Raw genomic sequence first — 21,885 nt, 5'->3', positions numbered from 1 at the left:
CTGCCGAGCAAGATTTTATGCTTTCGCCATCAGAAGCAATGTCATAGCCCATGACATCGGAGGTATGTTCGGTCTGGCACAACCATCAATGCGCCACAGCAAAAGGATTTGCAGGATTCTCCGATCCGAACTGTGGAGACAAGTTAGGTTTTACCGTGAGTGCCTGTGGCTGCTAGCAAACACGGATGCCTCCGGTTTCAACCATGAATCAAGATACAAGTCCTTTCTCCACACTTCATCCAGGATGACAGAATTTCTCTGGAGGACCTACATACCACACCTACGATATCTACGAGCCAAACAGAAGGAACACCAAGGCGAGCCGGTCAGATTTTTGGGCGAGTCCTCTCTTCCCGCAGACATTGAAAAGGTCCTGGAGAGAGGCCCCAAGTTTTGTACGGCTCCGCGCATACAGGGAGTACAGATGCTGTCGACTGTACGCGACATTGCTGCAAAAGCTCCGGAAAATGACAGGACCAGATGTATTGATGAATGTGTTGACGTTTTGTTGAAATCCGGACATGTTAAGAACAAGATAATGAGACCTAGAGTGGTCGACTATTTCAAAACACATAATTTGAATCTCCTAGTTTCAGATAAAGAAGGGGGATTTGTAGTATGCCCCACCAATATGTATTTACAAAAGGCGACTTTAGCCATACAAAAGAACTTCAACTATTTGCAAGATATGAAGACCAAAAAAGTGAAAGCTAAAGCACTTCAACTGTGCTTCAAGCTTGAGTTAACAAATCTGAAAAAGCAGATTACCGCATCCAAGAAAGATGTTTTGGATATGTTCTTTACGGCTAAAACACACAAAGTGGAATGTCCCTTCCGTGTAGTCATAACTGAAAAAGGTTCTTGGCAAGGAGCTATGTCAAGGATCCTATTTAGTCAGCTATCAAACCTCCGCCTGGAAGATCCGTTCCTGATTTCAAACTCAGAGCAAGTTATACAGGATCTAAAAAATGACAACGTACTAGTACAATATGGTTTTTCCCTTGACGTGGAAGATTTGTTTTATTCAATACCCCATGACCAACTGTTCGTGGCTGTAAAAGAATGTATCGAAGAAAATGGTACAGTGCCCTTCCAAAACAAATCTGGCGTACATCTTGAGTCATTCTTAGAGTTACTGACATTCTACCTAGCATCCACAGTCGTCTCATTCAACGGGAATACTTACCTGCAAAAGAAAGGAATTTGCATTGGATCATGTGTGGCACCAGTGTTATGCGACATCTTCTTATCCAAATGCGATCGGGCCATCGCCCAGTGGGTATCCAACAACCAGGTGTCAAGAATATACAGATATGTGGACGATTATCTCGTGCTACTAAAAAACAGACCTGATGTAAGTAACAAGCAACAAATCAACAATATACGTTCAATCTTCACTGAAAACGTACAAGGACTCAACTTTACACACGAGCTTCCGACAGGCGACAGCCTTCAATTTCTTGATCTACAGATGATATTCCAACAAAACCACACTTGCTGGATGTACGTGCCACGCTCAAGAAAACAATTACTCCAATATGAGTCCTCCTATTCAAAACTCATTAAAATATCTATAATCAAAAACTCTCTTAGCGCAGCCCTAAAAAAGTCATGTGACCACACGGCAAGACAGAGCTTTGAGACACAGATAAACCGACTCAAGACCTCTGGTTATCCAAGTACCACCTTGTACGATGTAGTAGAAGAAATGATCAACATCCACAGACAGAAAGAAAAAGCCAAGAACAAAGGACAACGCCCGGCTGTTATACCCTACATTCACCGGGTATCACACAACATGAAAAAGGTGGCTGCCAGGTATGACATCCCTGTCGTCTTTTCAGCACCAGACAAGCTAAAGAAGCTTTGTCCTGTGATAAATTCCCCACAAGACCGCCGCAACGAATGCGGTCAGAGGCACATGCAAACATATATACCTTGCCAAAGCCAGGTTATATATGAAATACCTTTCACCTGTGGCAGAGTATATGTTGGTCAATCTGGCCGGTGTGTGAACACCAGGTTACGTGAACACGCTGCGTCACTCAAATCAACACCATCGGGGCATCTTGCAGTGCACTTAAGAGACTGTCACTGCAAGCCGAAACTTACAGAGACAAGGATCCTTCGAAGGTATCGTGAGAAGACATCAAGGGAAATATACGAGGCAATGGCTATCAAAGAAAAGGAGAACTCGTGTGTCAGTGCACCATCAGTGGCATTGACTGAAAAAGAACTTAACTACCTTAACTTTCCAACTTAAGGTGGTTTCTTTGGTTCACTGTGGACAACTTCTTCCTTTCTTTCTGCTAATTTTCAGTTTTTTAACGTAACGCCTTCTTCCTTTATTGTTATTTCTCAGTTCCTTCAACGTAACTTTCTCTTCCATCAAGACCGTTTCATTTTGGGAATTTTTCATACCGAAAAGAAAGACGAGAGATAAACGCTACCTCTTTCTCGTCTTCTGTGGGATTATTAAAACGACAGTTGTGAGTTAGCGCTTGTACCGTCAGTTTGTTCTTGACCTTCGTGCTATTTATTTCGAAATATGCATATCCAACTAGCCCACCTTAATATTTTAGTAAGAGAATTTGACTCGGCGTAATCGGGAGCTTATTCGAGCAGCTAAAAACACGCCAATGCGAAGAACTACGCTTATGCATGGCATACAAGCAGAAAGATTCTTGCCCGGAAAACTGAAGGAGCACGCGCTGTTCACATCAAGTGCAGCGATGACCTTGACAACTTGCAGATAACTCGGAGACCAAATAAGTTTTGACGAAAATGATTGTGTCACCCCCAGTAGACTGAAAATACTACCAGTATTCACTTTTCAATCTAACATATCAAAGTTATTATTCACATACTTCCTTGATTCATTTTAATCCCAGGAGCATAAACAATAAACAAGACTATCTAAAGTTGTTTTTTGAATCATTATGTATAAGTACAAAACGAGCGTGTTGCGAACAGTAACTAAACATGAGGAAGATACGAGAAAGGTGTATCTTCCTCATGTGTAATTATATATAAATCTTGATGCTTTGCTTTGTACGGAAACGTAGATCCCTGAAAATCGGAGCCTCCTCATTTCACTGGCTATAAATGCACCTCCCCCCCCCCCCTTTTCTGGGCAGAAAAAATGCAAAAGGAGGCGGGGTAGCAATTGTTTTAAGAGAATGCATTTCTTGCTTTGTGTTAGATGAGTTTTCCGCTACCTCGACAGACGCCCAGTCTCTTGTTCTAGACGCCGAAAGTACTGTTATTTGTGTTGATTATATGCCGCCGATTGGAGACAAAGCTCAGTTTATACCTTACTGTGAGGACTGTCTTGTTGTTCTTGGCTCAGCACCTAAGCCCTTCTTTATAATGGGTGATATAAATATCGATTTCCATTAAAAAGAAAAGCACGCGTTTGAATTACAAAATGGCTTGTGTACCTTTAGATGTATTAATACTGTGACACTACCCAGCAGGGTATCCTCGGATTTCGCTACTTATTTCGGCGTATGTATAACAAATTAAAACACTCACGAGGCTACTCCTGGCATTTTTACTAACGACATAAATGACCATTTACCTATTTTTTGTTTTGCACCTTTTCTTAAAAAAAAAAAAGAAGACAACTTAACGCAGCGGTTACAGTTACAGGAAAATAGACGAAGATTATTTGAGAACGTTTTGTGACCTATAATCACTGCCACCAATTGGAAGAGTGAATATGTGGAACACGACCCAAATATCGGGTAGGCTAACTTTTCTAAAAAGCTTCAAATATTTCATGACACTGCTTTCCCGCGTAAACTGATGAGCAAACGAAAAGGTATATTCTGCAAACCTTGAATGACCAATAAGTTGTTAACACAGAGGTTCGGGCGAGTTGGTTGCTCATGATGTACAGGGGGAACAGCGCACCCTCAGAACAGTCATTCAAATCAACATACACACAAAACAAAGAAACACTTACTCAGCGCTGACTGACAACTCTCTATATTTACACTTTCTCTTCTTCTATTTGTGCTATATGCAAGGGCAGGGAGAATAACTGGTCTTTTTTTCTTTTCTTTCGATATGATGCTAAATAGTGAACTAAATTGAAATTAATGTAAAGCTAGGTAGTCTAATTCTTTTTCTGACAAGGTTAAAGACGGAGTACTAACGCATGTGCCGTTATGTTTCGCAATGTTCTCTGCCTCGATAATTTCTCTTGTGAGCTTGTTATGATGCTTGCCAAGCACGCCGCAGTTACTCAGCTGCACTGAGCACCCACAGTCACGGCAGTGAATCCCTAGATGACCGGAGCTTTTGTTGGTGAATGTGTTGTTATGCTCTCGAAGGCGATCGTTCAGACACCTTCCGGTTTGACCTATGTGCAGCTTTCCACAAGAGAGGGGAAAGGAGTAGACCACCTTTTTTGCACAAGGAACAAAGGTATTCTTGTGCTTCTTTTTGCAGCCAACTGTTGTTATTGGTGGAGTATTTACCTTCTTGCATAAGCTGTGAAGTTTGTTAGGAGCTGAGAAGATGATTTCCAAGTTTACTCGGTTAGCTATTTTCTTCAGTCTGTGGGAAAAATTATGAATATATGGCACAATGATGGGCTTCTTTGTTTTGTCTCTTTGCTTTTGTTGTGTGAATAAATCTTGCCTGCTTTGGTTGATGAGCTTTTCGGCCACTGATGTTAATAACGAGTTTGGGTATCCTGCGCGCTTTAGTCTTGAGACTTGCCCGTCAAAGCTCGCTGGAATGGAGTGCGAGCAGGATTTTTTGAGTGAGTTTTTGAGGCATAACCGCAAGATGCTTCTCTTAACGAGTTTTGAATGGGCCGAATTGAATGGTAAAAGCGGTTTTTTCCCCTGGGCTCATACGACCAACATAAATGGTAGGGTAACATGAAGAGTCTGAGATCTAGGAATCTTAAAGAGCGCTCGTTTGGAAGTTCATGGGTAATTTCCAAAGGACTCATGCAGATTTTAAAACTGTCGAGGACGTCAGCAACCATGCTGGTGAAGTTGCGATCGTCTGAAGCTAGAACAATTAAATAATCGTCGACGTACCGGAACACTCTTATAACTTTGGAGCTGTCTAATGATTCTTTTATCTTCCTGTCGTTGTGCGCTAGATAGAGATCGCTAAGGATAGGGGCAATGCAGGACCCGACGCAGACACCTCTCTTCTGTAGGTATGGTTGGTAATCCCAGGTAGCGAAGGTCGACCTGAGGTAGATGTTAATCAAGGTCAAAAACTTGGTTTCGGATAAGCCCGACTCATTTTGAAAGGCAATAGCACCGAAGGTGTCTATGCTGTCCTCTATGTACCTTAGGAGGCGGTCGTGGGGCAAGGAATAGTACAGATCCTTAATGTCGATGGAAAACACCTTTAGGTCTTGGTCACGATGCTCTCCTAAAAAGTTGAAAACTTCAGAGGAGCTGCTGATCAGGTATGGATCATCAATGTTAAGTAGGTTTAGCCGTGTTTGCAGAAATAAGGCAACAGACTTTTGCCATGTCCCCCTTTCAGAAACGATAACCCGGAGGGGGCAATGCGCTTTGTGAGTTTTGGCGCTGAAAAATAATTCTAGACTCAGATTTTTACTGCGATCGATGTTGGAGCAAAGTTGTTTTAAATCGTACAAGTGACAAAATTGTTTTGCTGACCTTTTATCTTTTTCCAGGGATATGTCAGAGCGCTTGCTGAAAACGAATTCGACTGCTGTTAATGCTTTTTCTCCAAACGTGTCCGAATGCATGAGGACAAAACCTCCTTCTTTGTCAGCGGGCAGAAAATATAATGAATTCTCTTTCAGGTACGTTTCTACTCTCTTGATGGGCAGAGGAATAGATGGTGGTTTGTACCGCATAAGCATGTCTACACCTTCAGAGGTGCAGCGATCCATTTCGGTCTCCGGAGCTCGTCTCGAGACTTCCCTCACAAGGGAAAGTAACTCCGGTGCCGTCTTCTTAGGTTCCACCGCAAACTTAGGGCCCAGACTGAGAACTTGCTGTACTGCGTTTGGTATGTGGATGTCTCCCATTGTGCATACAAGGTTATTCAACGCCTGTTCTTCCCTCGGTCTGTTCTTACGGAGATGCCACAAAGTGAGTTTCCACAGATGGTCGGTCGTTCTCTCTGTGAGGGAGGCGATTTCTCGCCTGGCCCTTCTGCTGAAGGTATTTGTCGGGTTTGTTCGCAGCTGCATATATAGGTAGTTCCGGTAGTGCCGTGTTTGACGATGCCACTCGGCTTGAAGGATTTTGCAAATTCGCTTTCCGTGACCTACGGATGGTGTGAAGTTTCCGAATAAGGCCTTGACCTCCGGAGGCAGCATGTGCACTCGTAGACAATACCCGTATTTTGTAATTCTCCGGTGCTGTGGGGTCAAACAAGCCTTGAACGCCTTTGGACCTCACTAGATCCGCGCTTACATGGATGGTGTCGGCCGGCTCCGGGGCAGAACCTGCCGATGGGAACGAGGCGACAGGCAACCGATCTCGACGGTGACGAGGGCAGATCTGAGGCGAGCGCCTCGAGCAGATTTATTTTTCATATTTTTGGTGGCCGAATCATGTCTTGCCGTCACGCGGCCCGTGGTTTTATACAACACGTGACACGTGCAATCGGCGCATTGTAGGTGGTGCCATCTCTGAATGAAGGACGGCCGAAAACATAATCACTACATTCTCCTCCCCTTATAAAAAAAAAAGAAACGTAAAAGGAAGACAACATATCTACAGAATCGTAGTAACAAAAATACCTGCACATAGTATATACAAATATAATTTTTTTAGAGCGTATATGAATAATTCATCAATCTCCCCTCCATAAAAAAAAACAATGCAGCGGTAACGCAGACAATTCCAACTGTTGAAAACCGGCACACTTAGTAAATTGTCTATGATACACTAGACAAAAAAAAAACAGGCATTGTTGCTACTTTAAGCTGGGCACAACACTGTCCAGTTCAGGCACAACCGCGTGGAAAGTCCCATTACAGTGCAAATTAGTTCAGTTCGTGAGAGGTGACATTTAAAAAAATCAGAAAAAGTCGCTTCAGTTCATTGCACATGATAATTGCCAGATGAAGAAAACAGATTACTCTTTCCATAAAATGAAAGCACGTAGTCCTTCAGTCGCTGTGGAAGTCTTCTTTCACGTACTATCCGACTGTAGAGTTGAGTTGGCGTAGTCACTGTTGCTTCCGGGACGCAGGGGTGAGTACTGCTACCGTTCACGCTCTCTTCAAGGGGAGGTATGGAGGAAGGTGTTCCCGGATTAGATACAGCGGGGCTGCTGGTCGCCATCGGGATGAACGGTTGAAGAGGATCTTGAACCTCGAGACTTGGGAACACAGAGTTAGACGAAGTCACCTGCGGGGATGGACCTGGCACAGCACGTTCAGAGCTGCAACTAGCTCTACTTGTAGCTGGACTGCAGACAGGATCGGGTGGAGCCGTGACAGTAGGGTTGCCCAACGGAGAATGGTGTCTTATCGGAGCAGGTTCGTTTTCATCTTCATCATCCCAGGAAAGATCTGCATCCTGCTGCTCTGGTGGAATGAACGCTCTTGTTAATTTGTCGGCGTTCCATATTCCCCCGTCAGCGAATTTATAAGTGGCCGGGCCCACTTGAGTTTGAATAATTTGTTGCGTTGAATACTTAGTTTGTAATTTATTCTTGTGTTGTGGTCGATAAATCCGGACTGCTTGGCCAGCGACGAACCTCGGCCACCGAACAGCCTTTCGAGAGTCCGAGTACGACTTCATGTTCTGTTGGTAACTACGCACTCTCGCATGAAGATCAGTCCGGCTTGACGAGACAGCCGGAGCTTCGGGGGTCGACATCCCTTGAATGTCTAACTTGGACCTATGGGTCCGTCCATGAAGCAGTAATGAAGGTGCTTGGCCTGTTGCCGAGTGGGGAGTTCGTCGGTAAGCTTCCAGGTAGTCCCGGACAGCATCCGGCAGAGGGCGTCCTTGTACGGCGGCTAGCTGAAGACATGACTTTAATACGCGATTAAACCTTTCCACTTGGCCATTTGCTTGAGGGTGATATAAAGATGTTTTGGAATGCTTAATTCCATGCTGGTGTAGAAATTCTTGAAACTCGTGTGAAACAAACTGGACGCCGTTGTCCGAAACTATTTCGCAAGGAAGACCCTCGCGGGCAAAGACAGTTTTCAGGAAGTTAATAACAGTTGTTGAAGTTACTGATGCCACCGGTTGTACTTCCGGCCATTTTGAGTGATAATCTATTAGTACGAGAAAGAAACGTTGACTCGGAGGTGCGTGTTCAACCGGTCCCACAATATCCAACCCCAGCTTTTCCCACGGTTGTTTGGGAAACTCAACTGGTTGCAATGGTGCAGGTGCTCTCTTTGCAGTTTTGTCAGTTGAGTTACATACTGTACAATGTTAAATCCGTTCTTTGATTTCCTGAGACATTCGGGGCCACCAGTACTTGTCTCGGATGATGGTCGTTGTCCGGGAAATACCTTGGTGCGTCTCGTGGCCCAGTTGGAAGATGCGGTCACGTAACTGTTCAGGTACCACAATCTTTTCCCCTTGGAAAAGGATCCCGTTATGTAAGGACAGTTGATCTCTTACATTGAAGTAAGGTCTCAGGTCGGTCAGGGCGAAGCTATCATCCGGCCATGATGAAAGGGTATATCGAATCACACGAGGAAGGACAACGTCTGTGGTGGTAGCTTCTTGAAAATCCGTTAGTGTCAAAGGAAGCATAATAAGGGAAACTACGTCCTCTTCGAACTGCGTACCGTTTTCTGTGTCTGACACAGGAAGTCTGGAGAGGGCATCGGCGACCACGTTGTCCGCCCCTTTCTGATACTCCATTGTAAAGTTATAATTTAACAACCTTGCTGTCCACCGAGTGATCCGGAGAGGTCGAACTCCAGACCCTTTGTTAGAAAGTAAAGTTACCAAGGCTTGGTGATCGGTGCGAATTACGAAATGACGACCCCAAAGGTAAACATGCCATTTTTCGCAGGCCCAGAGACATGCCAGTGCCTCTTTTTCTCCGGTGGAATACATGCGCTCAGCGTTAGTAAGTGAGCGTCAGGCAAAAGCTATTGTCCGTAGTTGGTTTCCTATCTGTTGTTGCAACACGGCACCCAACCCATACATGGAAACGTCAGTGGATACCACGACTGGAAGCGTCGGATCGAAAAGAGAGAGAATTGGTGCATTTTTAAGGCACCCCTTTACTTTCCGGAAGCTGGCCTCTACTTCTGGGGACCAGACAAAAGGAACGTCCTTGCGAAGTAATCGACGAAGCGGCTCTACTAGAGTGGAACAATGCGGAATAAACTTGTTGTAGTACTCCACAAGTCCTAAGAAAGCTTTAAGCTTCGATGGATCAGAAGGAGCCTCAAAGTTTTGAACATCGTCTACCTTAGAAGGGAGAGGAGCTAGCCCTTCCGCGGAAAGACGGTGTCCTAAGTACGATAGTTCTTGACCCCTGAAAACACCCTTACGGTTCAGCTTCATCCCTGCGCGTGAGATGCACGACAATACCTCTCGTAGGTTTTCGTCATGTTCTCACTGCGACGAGCCATACACTATGATGTCATCGAGATAAAATCGGACACCTTTGCAGTTCCTCAAAACCTTGGACATGATGTCTTGAAAGGCCGCAGGTGCTGAAGCCAGTCCAAAACAGACTCTTTTAAATCGAAAAAGGCCTTCATGAGTGATGAAAGCGGTCAAATCTCTGCTTTCCGGGGCAAGCCGGATTTGGTGGTAAGCTGAGGCCAGGTCCAACTTAGAAAAGTGTGAGGCTCCTTGCAAGGAGTTCAATAGTTCTTCGATATGTGGTAAAGGAAAAGAGTCGATGACGATGGCCTGGTTCGGCGCACGTAGGTCCACGCAGAGACGAATACTGCCATCTTGTTTCCTAACCACAACAATGGGCGAGACCCACTCAGACGCATTGACGCGCCCAATGATGCCTTGATGTTCCAGCCTGAAAATTTCTTCAGATACCGCATCACGCAACGTGATGGGCAACCGACGTAACTTAGATTGAACAGGTGGCACGTTGTACCGTACCTTGACGGTATGGGTGTGATTGTGTACCAAACCCAGCTCCGGGCTAAAAAGATGCTGGAAGTCTTCGAACCCGGGAGGAAGCTGCGATACGTCCCGCGAAGTCGAAGATGCGGAGTGCGCAACAGCTGTCGACTGTGGGGTTCTTGATGAAACTTCTAGGTCCACTTGCTCGTCGGGTGACAGATGTGCCTGTGATAGGTTAACACCCGGTTGTGAAGAAAACAGGATGCCGGGGACATCTCACGAACTTGGCTGGTGCGGTGGTTGGCGGGACAAAACAGTGAACGGCCGGCGCTGTGGAACTTTAACCGACGTCACATCCTGCTGGGAGTCCGGTCTTCCGTCAGCTGCGTTGACATAAGAGCAGCTGTGATCAGCTCCCGACAGAGTAATTTGCAACTCGCGCACAGCATCGATGCCGAGTAAGGAACGTCCATTTTGACAGACATAGAACTCCAGTGATGCAAAACGGTTCTTAAAAACGACTTGGCCAGTGAAGCTTCCAAGGACAGGAATGGTTTCATGCATGTAGTGAACAAGTCTTCGTGCAGGTGGATGTAACTGAATCTGTCCGGAGCGATTAATGTCATTAAAAATTCTCGTGTTTAGAATCGAGACGTGGGATCCGGTATCAATCAGGAGCTTTAAAGGTAGTCCATTTACCTGTACATCAGCGATGAAGGCATTTAGTCGGCTTCGGTCGACTACAGGTCCCTCCAAGGTCCGCACAGGGGCGTCGTCAACGGACGTGACGTTATACTGGTAGTCGCAGTCGTCGTGCACTCCAACCGTGGCTCGGCCGGATCTCCACGGAGGTGAAGGGCCGTGTTGACGTTCATGGGCGTGGCCCCGGGAAGGAAGGGACGCTTGTCGTTGATCATATACGAAGGAATCTGACGGTGGTTGGCGACTCCTACAAACAGCGGCGAAGTGGCCCATCTTCAAGCAACGGAAGCACTGAGCGTGGAGTGCCGGACAGACGTCACGCGCATGGTTGCGACGTGCACAAAACCAGCAGAGGTCGGGGCCGCCTGCTCGCTCGCCCATTCGTGAAGGAGGAACGTCACGACGCTGTTGAGGACCCACTCGCGCTTGCGGCCGCGGTACATGGTTGACTGCTGGAGGGCAGGGAGTCATCCGGGACGTCCTTGGTGTTGGCGTGTACTGACGATAGGGCCAGGTAGAAAAACCTGGGTGGCCATCTTGGTTGAGTACCTGGGATGCCAGTCGCCCTTGACCATCTTGATATCCCCGTCTTGGTGCCTGCGCCTGTTCGAAACGGGGTTGCTCGATGTACTGGACTTCACCGGAGCTTGAAGATGTCCCCGATACCGACGTCTGGCGTTGGTGAAATTGTTCGGAGGTCCGAGCCAGTTGCTCGAATTGTAGAGCGAGCTGTACTGCCCGGTTAAGTGTAGGTACCGCAGTGCCAACGCACTCACGTAGGATACGGTCCTGAACTCGTCTGGAATTGAGGCCCTCAAGGAACACGTCGCACAGATGTTCGTCTAGTGCAGTACCATATGCACAAAAAAAACCCTGATGTCTTAGAGCAGCCAGAAATTCTGAAACTGTCTCTCCAGGCAGCTGAGTCCGAGAGCGCAGTTTCTTGCGCTCCAAAGCAACACATCCCGAAAATTCAAAGTGTTTTTCGAGCGCGGCTAAAAACGCTTCAAACTCGTTCAGATGCTCCGTGGCCGGCACGGTGTTCAGCTGAAAAGCAGAGACAATGCGCTGCCCTTCTACTCCCAACATCGAAAAAAGGACATGCTTCTTCTGAGCCGGCGGAACGTCGTGGATACCGGTAGCATGGAGGTACGAAAGAAAGGCCTCCTTCCACGCCGGCCAGGCCTGTACAGGTGTGCCGGGAACGGCCAAGAACACTGGAGGTGGAGGAATCGCCGCCGCGATATTTGTCAATGTTGATTGAGCCATTGTCAAGTAGGCTTAGATGGGCATGTGCATTCTAATATGCCATCCTCGTCGCCATTTTGTAATTCTCCGGTGCTGTGGGGTCAAACAAGCCTTGAACGCCTTTGGACCTCACTAGATCCGCGCTTACATGGATGGTGTCGGCTGGCTCCTGGGCAGAACCTGCCGATGGGAACGAGACGACAGGCAACCGATCTCGACGGTGACGAGGGCAGATCTGAGGCGAGCGCCTCGAGCAGATTTATTTTTAATATTTTTGGTGGCCGAATCATGTCTTGCCGTCACGCGGCCCGTGGTTTTATACAACACGTGACACGTGCAATCGGCGCATTGTAGGTGGTGCCATCTCTGAATGAAGGACGGCCGTGAACATAATCACTACACCGTAACTTCTTGCTTGACACACGCAGATGGCTATTAAGATGACCAGAACGTCGGGGCTCAAGGTGTGATGCTTAAAAGGGCCCGCTGTACTAGAAATGAAACTTGTTAACACAGAGGTTCGGGCGAGTTGGTTGCTCATGATGTACAGGGGGAACAGCGCACCCGCAGAACAGTCATTCAAATCAACATACACACAAAAGAAAGAAACACTTACTCAGCGCTGACTGACAACTCTCTATATTTACACTTTCTTTTCTTCTATTTGTGCTATATGCAAGGGCCAGGGAGAATAACTGGTCTTTTTTTCTTTTCTTTTGATATGATGCTAAATATTGAACTAAATTGAAATTAATGTAAAGCTAGGTAGTCTAATTCTTTTTGTGACAAGGTTAAAGACGGAGTACTAACGCATGTGCCGTTGTGTTTCGCAATGTTCTCTGCCTCGATAATTTCTCTTGTGAGCTTGTTATGATGCTTGCCAAGCACGCCGCAGTTACTCAGCTGCACTGTGGGTGCTCAGTGCAGCTGAGTAACTGTGGCGTGCTTGGCAAGCATCATAACAAGCTCACAAGAGAAATTATCGAGGCAGAGAACATTTCGAAACACAACGGCACATGCGTTAGTACTCCGTCTTTAACCTTGTCACAAAAAGAATTAGACTACCTAGCTTTACATTAATTTCAATTTAGTTCACTATTTAGCATCATATCGAAAGAAAAGAAAAAAAGACCAGTTATTCTCCCTGGCCCTTGCATATAGCACAAATAGAACAAGAGAAAGTGTAAATATAGAGAGTTGTCAAAAAATTGGGTTGTGTGTGTGTTTATACAGCCTAGAACTTGGTCTGCCTCACTGGGGCGACGAGTCTCCCAGCTGTAGATGAGCAATTTAGCCAGTGCGGTACAGCCGCTAGCCTGGGTTCTTTAACGTGCATCACGCAGTAGTGATACACGATCGCACGCCGGTACGATGCTCATCCAGATCGAAACTGGCAGGGGTGGGGCTCGAACCCAGGATCCCTGGGTTCTGCAGCGCGAGCTTTCGCTCCACGTGCTCCGAGCTGGTGTGCGCTAGACCACTCGGCCACCGATCCTTTTTTTTTTTTTCTTTATTGCAAGATTTTGACAGTGAACAAAGATTCACAATGCACGATAAATTTCACTTGAACATGTGCAATATTATATTGACGACGCTAGTGAAGGCGACGATAGAACGTCGCCTGTAAGGTTTGGAGAGGCGGTGAGAATTGTTAAAATTCTCTCATCATCGACAGCTTCAAAAATGCCGGCAACCACTCCAGTTCCAGACATACTTTCTCGTAGACAGCTGCTATCAAGTTTATATTTTCAATGAAATAATACCGTACTGGACGGGCATCCAGATCCGCGTGACGAACTGCCATCCTACATCTCCAAATAGCATGCAGGCCCAGTAAAAATTTGAGATCATATGGGAAAGGCGTCCCTTCCACAGACAAAAAGCGTATTCCCCGAGCCGTGAGCGGTAGGTCTTTTTTAAGAGTGCGTTGGAGCACGTCCCAGAACAGGATAGCATCCCAGCAGTCCAGGAACACGTGCTCCACGGTCTCCGGTTTCTTGCACAAAATACAATCCTCGCTCCATGGTACAAACATGCCCTTTTTTGCTAACCATGTCTTTACTGGAAGCGTGTTGGTATGTAGTTTAAAATAAAAGGTCTTCACAGATCCGGGAACTAGCATTCTTTTCACGCGGGAAAGCACATCACGGTCAGTACTGTCGGAGAACAAAGAGCGATACAATGGGACGGGAAACAGGCATTCAACAAGATCTCGCTTCAGACGCTTTCGTGTGACAAAGTTTAAGTACTCTCTTGAAAATCGCACACTAAGAAATTGGTACGCACAAACAACCTCTCTAAGAAAGCCCGTTACTTGGCCTTCACATGTGTCACACGTCGAAACAATGAACTCGGGTAACTCTCTGAACAACCGTACTTGAATGACAGTTCTCAGAAACGGGTCAGCCTGGTCTCGCAAAAAGAAAAACCTCGATACCAGCTGTCGTATGAACAAATGCGACAAACTAAGCCCACCCGACTTCACGCGGCGAAAAAAGTTACCTCGTCTAGTCCTTTCCCAGGTAGACTTCCATATGTACACGGCCATCACCCGGTGCATGCGTTGCAAATGCACACGAGAGCAGTGCAGAACCTGTAACAGGTACCAAATCTTTGCAACAAAAAATAAATTACACACTGTTGCCCGTGCGAAGATAGAAAATTCCTTGCCACCCCACTTCGCGGCTTTAAGACTCATCTCCTCTGTTTTGTTACGCCAGAGCTCGTTGCTTTCACGGTAATTGTTCAAAGGCACTCCCAAGTATACGCCGGGCTCTGTAGACCACTGAATAGATTCAAACACACGCGGAGTCACGTCCCTGTGGCCGTGCCAGATCCCCAAGCATTTCGCCCAGTTCACAGCACACGCTGTCTGGGCGCAATATGATCTCGTGAGTTGAACAGCCGCTGAGACGCTTTCTCTATCACTACAAAAAATCGCAACATCATCAGCGTACGCTAATATTTTAACATCACATGCATTTAAAGAAAAACCACGTATGTTCCCACTCTTTATGACACTTAGGCAGTAGGGCTCAAGAAATATGGCGAACAACAACGGCGAAAGTGGGCACCCTTGCCGAACAGAGGATAACACAGAAATGCGTTTAGTTACTTGTTTGTTAATTACAAGACTAGTCGTGCAGCTACTATAGGCCATCTTTACTCCATCAAAAATAATTTTACCCACGCCAACATGGTTTAGAATGCAAAAAAGAACATCATGGGACACTCGATCAAAAGCTTTTTCAAGATCGACTTGCAACAGAGCAACTTTCCGGAAATTAGCATCACATAGTTCCAACACACTACGCGCAACATGAATGTTACTCATAATCGTACGTCCCTTGATACCGCACGTTTGATGTTCTCCCACCACATCTCCAATAACCAATTGCATTCGTCTCGCAAGGATTTTCATTAGAATCTTATAGTCCGTATTAGCTAGTGTAATGGGCCGGTAATTGGCTACATTACGAAGTTTATTAGAGTCTTCACTTTTGGGGATAAGGACTGTGTGGGTAAATAAAAAGGAAGGGGGAAAAACTTGGTTTTCATAACATTCGCGGTACACTTGTAACAAAATACAAGCTAAATGTTTTTTATACTTTTTATAAAAGGCAGCACCCAAACCATCAGGGCCCGGTGATTTTCCGCTTTGCAAATCATCAATGGCTCTTTCTACTTCGGACACACCTATCGGCTGTTCTAACCATTCTTTTATTTCACTACCTATCTTTGGCAGAAGGGGCAAAACATTTTCTGTGAAACCTTCTTCTTTTGGGGCTTTGTGGCTCAGTAAGTTTTCGTAGAATTCAAGAAAGGCTCCCTCAATTATGCTAGAGTCACGCGTCGTGGTACCCTGATAATCAATTTCAGTTATTTCATTGGCGCGTGCGTATCTCTTTTCTGTGGCTAACGCTCGTTTTGTTGGTGCTTCACCCGCGAGAAACTTTTCTGCCCGGGCACGTATTATCGCACCTCTGTAGTGCTCAGTATCCATGAGCTGTAGCTTGCTTTTTATTTTATTAATGTCATCTATAAATAACCCGGGGGATTTACACTCTTCTAGAACAAGCTCCTTTAAAGTTGAACGCAGCTGCTTTTCCTCTTTCTCTTTCTCGTACTTTAGAATGGTTGATCTTTCTATGGCGTCCATTTTAACTACTCGTTTAAATTCTTCCCATTCTCCGGTCATCTCGCTCCCGCAGATGTTCCTAAAATTTTCAATCCTTGCATTTATCTTGTCGTTAAACACCTCGTCGTCAAGGAGCTTGTAATTTATTTTGCAGTTGTGCCAATCAAATCGGTGTCGTTCTTTTCTTTTTGATCCTAACCCGAAAGTCACAAGGCAGTGGTCGCTAAAGCACACCTGCTCGACACTATAGTGTCCACACAGCGGAACTAGCTCAACTGACACGTATGCTCTGTCTAGCCGTGCGTGGCTACTTCCTTGGAAATGTGTGAACTGCACGCCCTTCGTGCCCTTTCCGCAATGTGCCACGTCCTCCAAGTAATCCTCATTTACCAGTTCATTCCAGACATCGGCACTGCTATCCCTCCGGCGACTATGAGGGGTCCTGTCTTCTGGAGCACATGTACTGTTAAAATCCCCCACCACCACAAGCAGTCGTTCGCACTTTAAATATTCCGCTATACTTTCAAAAAAATGGCATCGTTCCGTCTCTACAGTCGACGCGTAGATACAGATTATACGAAACTTTTGATCTGAAAAGCAAATATCACAATACACGACTCTCCCATCTTCACGCGAAGCAACATTCTCAACAATAATACCTAAAGCATTTTTCAAAAAGATGCATACACCTCCCGACCTCCCTACCGCATGGCTTACGCATACATCGTATCGCGACTCAAATTGGCGCACCATCTGCTCGGTCTGCTCCTCGCTCTCAATCTTGGTTTCCTGGACCGCTATCACGTCGAGGTCGTTTTCCAAGAACAACCTTCTGAGCTGGCACTGCCTTCGCCTTGCAGACAGTCCTCTTACGTTCAGGGTAGCTATACGCAGTGCGACCTCGAGCTGTTTCATAGCTTTAAAAACTTAGGAGCTTATGACCTTGTGCCAGCTATCAGACACTTGCCAATCAGGGGGTAGCGGGGAACCAGCTTACTGTGACAGCCGGTCTTCACGAGCCCTCGACGGCGAGCGGCTGCGTGTCGTATAGCGTCCTTTTTTCCCGGCGAGCTTCCACTGATATTCCAGGCGTCGCAGTGCCTGCTCGCTGGCAGCAGCACTGCGTGCACCCAAGTCCTCTAGTCGCCGCTTCGAAGTGATCGCGTCCAGGGACATTTCCTCGCTGGGGCTGTTCTCCGGTGCCACTTCCTTTTCCTTACACGTAGCCGTATTCTCCGCTGCTTCCTCTACTGTAGCTGCATCCGAACCGGCTGAGTGCTCGAAATCCCCCGTGGTGTCCTGGAGCTTCGTGGTCGGCATCTCGGTTGGCGCTGTGACCACAAAAGGCTCCTTTTCTCCGTCAGGTTTCCCTTCGCACTCCTTGCTAGCGGTTACTGTTGCCTTTGAAGTCGCCGACGCTACAGACGCTTGCGTTGAGGGCGCCGCCGCCTGTTCCGCCTCTTGTTCGTCCATCACAAGCTCGTTCGTGTCTTCCTCGGCCTGGCGTCCTCCTGCGACACGAGCGTAGGATCGAACGCAGTCTTGGCGTTCGTGACCATATCCACGGCACTCACTACAGCGAGGCGCCCTACAATCACGGCGAATGTGTCCAGACCGTTTGCACCGCAGCCACATTGGTGCACGTCCTGGAACAACCACAAGTACAGGGCCGCTGGTGAACCGAAGCTGGTGAGGCAAGCGTTCCAGCGTCATGCCTTCCTTCAGTGACAGCCGCGCCACCCGGGTCGACGACTCGATGCCGTCAAACCCGTCGATGTGCCATTTTTCTCGGATTATCTCTCTCACCACGCCAAACTCCTCCAGTGCCCTTTTCAGGGCTTCGTTGGGCACGTCGAAAGGCACCCAGTGAAGCTTGAGTCGGACCTCTCGTCGATCGGGGTCCATCGGCACACACCAACCTCCTTTCACCTTGAACGTGCCAGACATCATCAGTTTCTCCTTGGCGGCAGTCGACATGAGGCGGACAATTCAAACGTGCCCCATCTGGAACACCCCCATACCGGTCACGTCGCTCAGGACGCCAAGTTGCCGCAAAGGTTACCTGAAATCTTCAATGCGGTACGGCCGCACTCCGATGTCAGCGTGCAGAAATGCCGTGCATTTCGATAAGTCATTCGCCGGTAGCGTCGGCAGAATAAACCGATAGTCAGCAGGAAGATCCAAAGCCATATCACAGCGTCCAAGCAGGGACGCTTGCTCAGCTCCAACGGAGCTCATGATTCCGCGTGTGCTTTCGACGACGTTCGAAATTGGAATGCGGCCACCGATCCCCCATAGAGAGTTGTCAGTCAGCGCTGAGTAAGTGTTTCTTTCTTTTGTGTGTATGTTGATTTGAATGACTGTTCTGCGGTGCGCTGTTCCCCCTGTACATCATGAGCAACCAACTCGCCCGAACCTCTGTGTTAACAAGTTTCATTTCTAGTACAGCGGGCCCTTTTAAGTATCACACCTTGAGCCCCGACGTTCTGGTCATCTTAAAGGCCGGCCCGCAAGCAGAGAGAAGGAACCCGACCCTCACTTTCCTTCTCGCCACTGTGAAAGGAGGAAATCGCCTCTCGTTTTCTCCTCGCCATGTTCCGATTTTGTTGTTGTTTTTGTTTTTTTGCTGGCTGCCTGGTTTTCTTTTTTTGACAAGTTTGGGGTGGAGGAAATGAAAGCTTCAAGGATTTCAAAAGATTATCCAGAGGCCAGCCGGCACACCTGCGACAAGGAGCTGAACCAACCGAGTAGCTGTTTTGAGCGAGCTTGGCACTTGCTCTGCCCAACGAGTTGCATTGGCTCTTTTTTAGCATTGGTTTGGAGGACACTTCTTGCTGTAGTGAGAGCACAAATACCTTGTTGTGCTCAAAGAAGTAGTAATTGAAGTATAAATTTTAATGTAATCATCTGATTTGGCATCTTTCGTTGTTTAGGCGGATTCATGGCGACAACGGGAAGTACGAGTGGCGTTTTCTGTATATCAGGGATGGCGCTCCATAGACCAGTGGTTCTGAATCATTATGGTTCGTAAACCGGCAGAGGTAACGGAGGATCCCATTCGTAGTGGGTCTAGCACTTTTCGGTGTAGAGCGTTTTGCTGTAGTTCATTTCGGTGCGAATTTTTAGGAGTTTTCGGTGTGGGGCTTTTCGGTGCGCGGATATTTCGGTGCACGGACATTTTGATGCATGGACATTCGACGCTTGGTTTTCCCCTCGTCGGTATCTCTCTCCAACATACGCAGACACGCTTCACATCGTGTTTGTGCGTTAAGTTGATAGAGATAGTCTCCACTATAAGGTTTTGGTTTTATTATTGGAAAGGACCCAAACAGCAAGACGTTTGTAGTTGTTTGTGTATTCAGAACAATTTTGAATATCTTCAAATGCACCTCCTCTGCGTAATCGCATAGCTCCGATTGTTAGTCATAAATTTTGATGACCTCGCACGACAAAACAAAGTGTAATTATCACTTGTAACTCATTAGGAAATAAAGTAGGCGTGTGCGGGTACAAAATAAGTGTAATCAAATCAAATATCGATTTGAATCAAGTAAACAAGCCGAATTTGGTGAATGCTAAATCTATTTTATTTGGTATCAAATGTTTGCTCATTCTCGTACGAAAAAAAAAAACAGTGACCACAGATCATACACAGCGTATGCTCTGTGGTCAACGTCTCCTTCCATGCTGTAATGATGTCGCCGGACGTAAAGAACTGCCTTACAGTCGTGCTTATACAGGGCGGTTTTTTTAACGACTACACATTTTTCTAAACAAGACGTCAGAGTTACGGAATTGCGGTTTGTGCCTTATCTGTCGTCATCAAAAACACCAAATCATTAATTTTGAAAGAGATGTAGTGCACGTGAAATGGTCCGTTTCCCCCCCCCCCCCCCCCCTGCCGTCCTAAAAAGCCTAATTTGGACGCGAATCGTGTTACCGCAATCTTTTCGGCCGCCCCACTCCTCGCCCCTTCTACAGTGGCGTTGTCACAGCGATGCGCATGATTTGTCGCTTTGGCTTCATGGCGTTAGGCTGTGCCACGCGAAGATGGAGCCCACATAAAATCACAACTATATTTTCGCGCCCAAATTAGGAGGACGCCGTATCAGGACGCCGTACAATAGTGTACGCGCGTTACATCTTTTTAGGAATGGACGGTTTGGTTGCTTGCGATTATGGCCAACAACTTTTTAAATACACGATGCCGTTTTCTTTTTTAATTAAAAGGTTAATTAGTGAATTTTAGGAAATCGGTCGGTTTTAGTTGCGTTCATTCTTGAACCTAATCCTCGCCTGGCCGTATAGCTCACCTACACAAACCGCAATGGTGATAATTTTCACTGGACAATTTGGTGGCTTTCAAATATGCCCAACAACTTTATGAATCGACTATCCCGTTTTCTTTTATAATCAAAAAGTTCATTAACAAATGTTCGGTAATCAGTCGGTTTTTGTTGCGTTCTGTTTTGAACCCAATCTTCGCCTGGCCGTATAGCTCTCATCCACAAAACGTTAATTTGCGCGTTTTTTCTGATATCTAGTAGGTAAAAAAAAAAATCCAACGTTGTATATAAAACAGAGGGAAGTTCTTTTCTGATATAAATAAAGCGTAAGGCACGCGTCTTGCATGCATCTCTTTTTCTTTCTTTTTTTTCCGGCCTAAAAAAACAAATCCCCAAACCTTCGAAATTGAGTTTATGATGGGGCGGGCGCTTTATCACGGGGTATTTTGTCATGTTTCATAAGCTTTATTACTAGTCAGAAGGAAGCGACGCGAGCCGTATCACGTTGCAAACAGCTAATTCGGGTGTTTCTCAAGGAGCTCTAGAACTTTCCAATTGACATTTCGGTACTTAATACAATTTAAAACGTTTGGTACTTAGTCCTAAACATTTAATTTATTAGGCATAAATAAAAATACTGCAACTCTCGCAAGACGTCTGCCCAAAACATAAAGTTGGTTTCATTGACGTAAAGTGGCTGCGCTCTAATTTCGCGTTACTGAGATTTGTAAAGTCTTTCATTTTTATGCTTGGTCTTTATAAATATTCGTGAATAGCATTCGCGACCTTATCTGTCAAGCCGCGTACGCGGACAGCGCGGCCTCCTCGGCAAGCTGTTCCCTCATCGAAGACGGCAATGAATAAAAGGTACGATCGAAATCTTAATGCCTGAAGAAAGCGCAAGTTTAATATAATTCTAAGAGTGTCAGTTGATTTTATTTCTACTATATTCAAATTTCAACACTCGTCGCAGGCAGCATGAAAGGAAGCACTACACTCTTGGCGCAAACCAGTGCCCAGTTAACGGTCCTATACACTCAAACACGCATCACCACCCGACCTGTATGAAAAATAAATAATTTCCAGTACTTTTGGTAGAAAAGGCCAATTTTCTACTGAGCGTGATATTTTTTGGACCCGAAAGTCCGGTAGCTGTGATCGGTAGTTCATAGCTTCAAGAAGGCGAAGAACGACGGATGCAATATTTCCCGCGGAAGTACAGGGTGTCACAAAAGAAAATTTACACCATCTTTTTTACCGCAAAAATAAACTAGGCATCGCCGAACCCTCATTCTCCGCCCAAAGGTAGAGCTAGAGGTCACAAGCAGATGCCAAAGTTTCAGCCCGATCCGATAACTTAATCAAAAGTTTTAAGTGATTTTCTGAAAAGTTCAATGGGAAAATGGCGGCTGACGGAGTTTTCAAACACATGGGGCTCTATGGCATCAGAAACCGAAAACGGTCAAAAATGGGCTCCATTTTT

The 21,885-nt window shown here is 46.3% G+C and overlaps 1 protein-coding gene across 1 annotated transcript in view; it reads right to left on the bottom strand.

Moving 5' to 3' along the window:
* Positions 1-17,436, bottom strand: part of LOC115324310 — a 77,888-nt gene extending 60,452 nt beyond the window's left edge. The window contains exon 1 of the mRNA XM_040221705.1: positions 17,247-17,436. Within this exon, the coding sequence (XP_040077639.1) occupies positions 17,247-17,436 (190 nt within the window). The remainder of the gene's footprint in view (positions 1-17,246) is intronic.
* Positions 17,437-21,885: the final 4,449 nt, after the last annotated feature.

This window comes from Ixodes scapularis, unplaced genomic scaffold (assembly GCF_016920785.2).
Source record: "Ixodes scapularis isolate PalLabHiFi unplaced genomic scaffold, ASM1692078v2 PGA_scaffold8__174_contigs__length_109621045, whole genome shotgun sequence".
Lineage (NCBI taxonomy): Eukaryota > Metazoa > Arthropoda > Arachnida > Ixodida > Ixodidae > Ixodes > Ixodes scapularis.
Note: the sequence above shows the minus strand (reverse complement) of the source record. Positions and strands in the feature narration are given on the sequence as shown.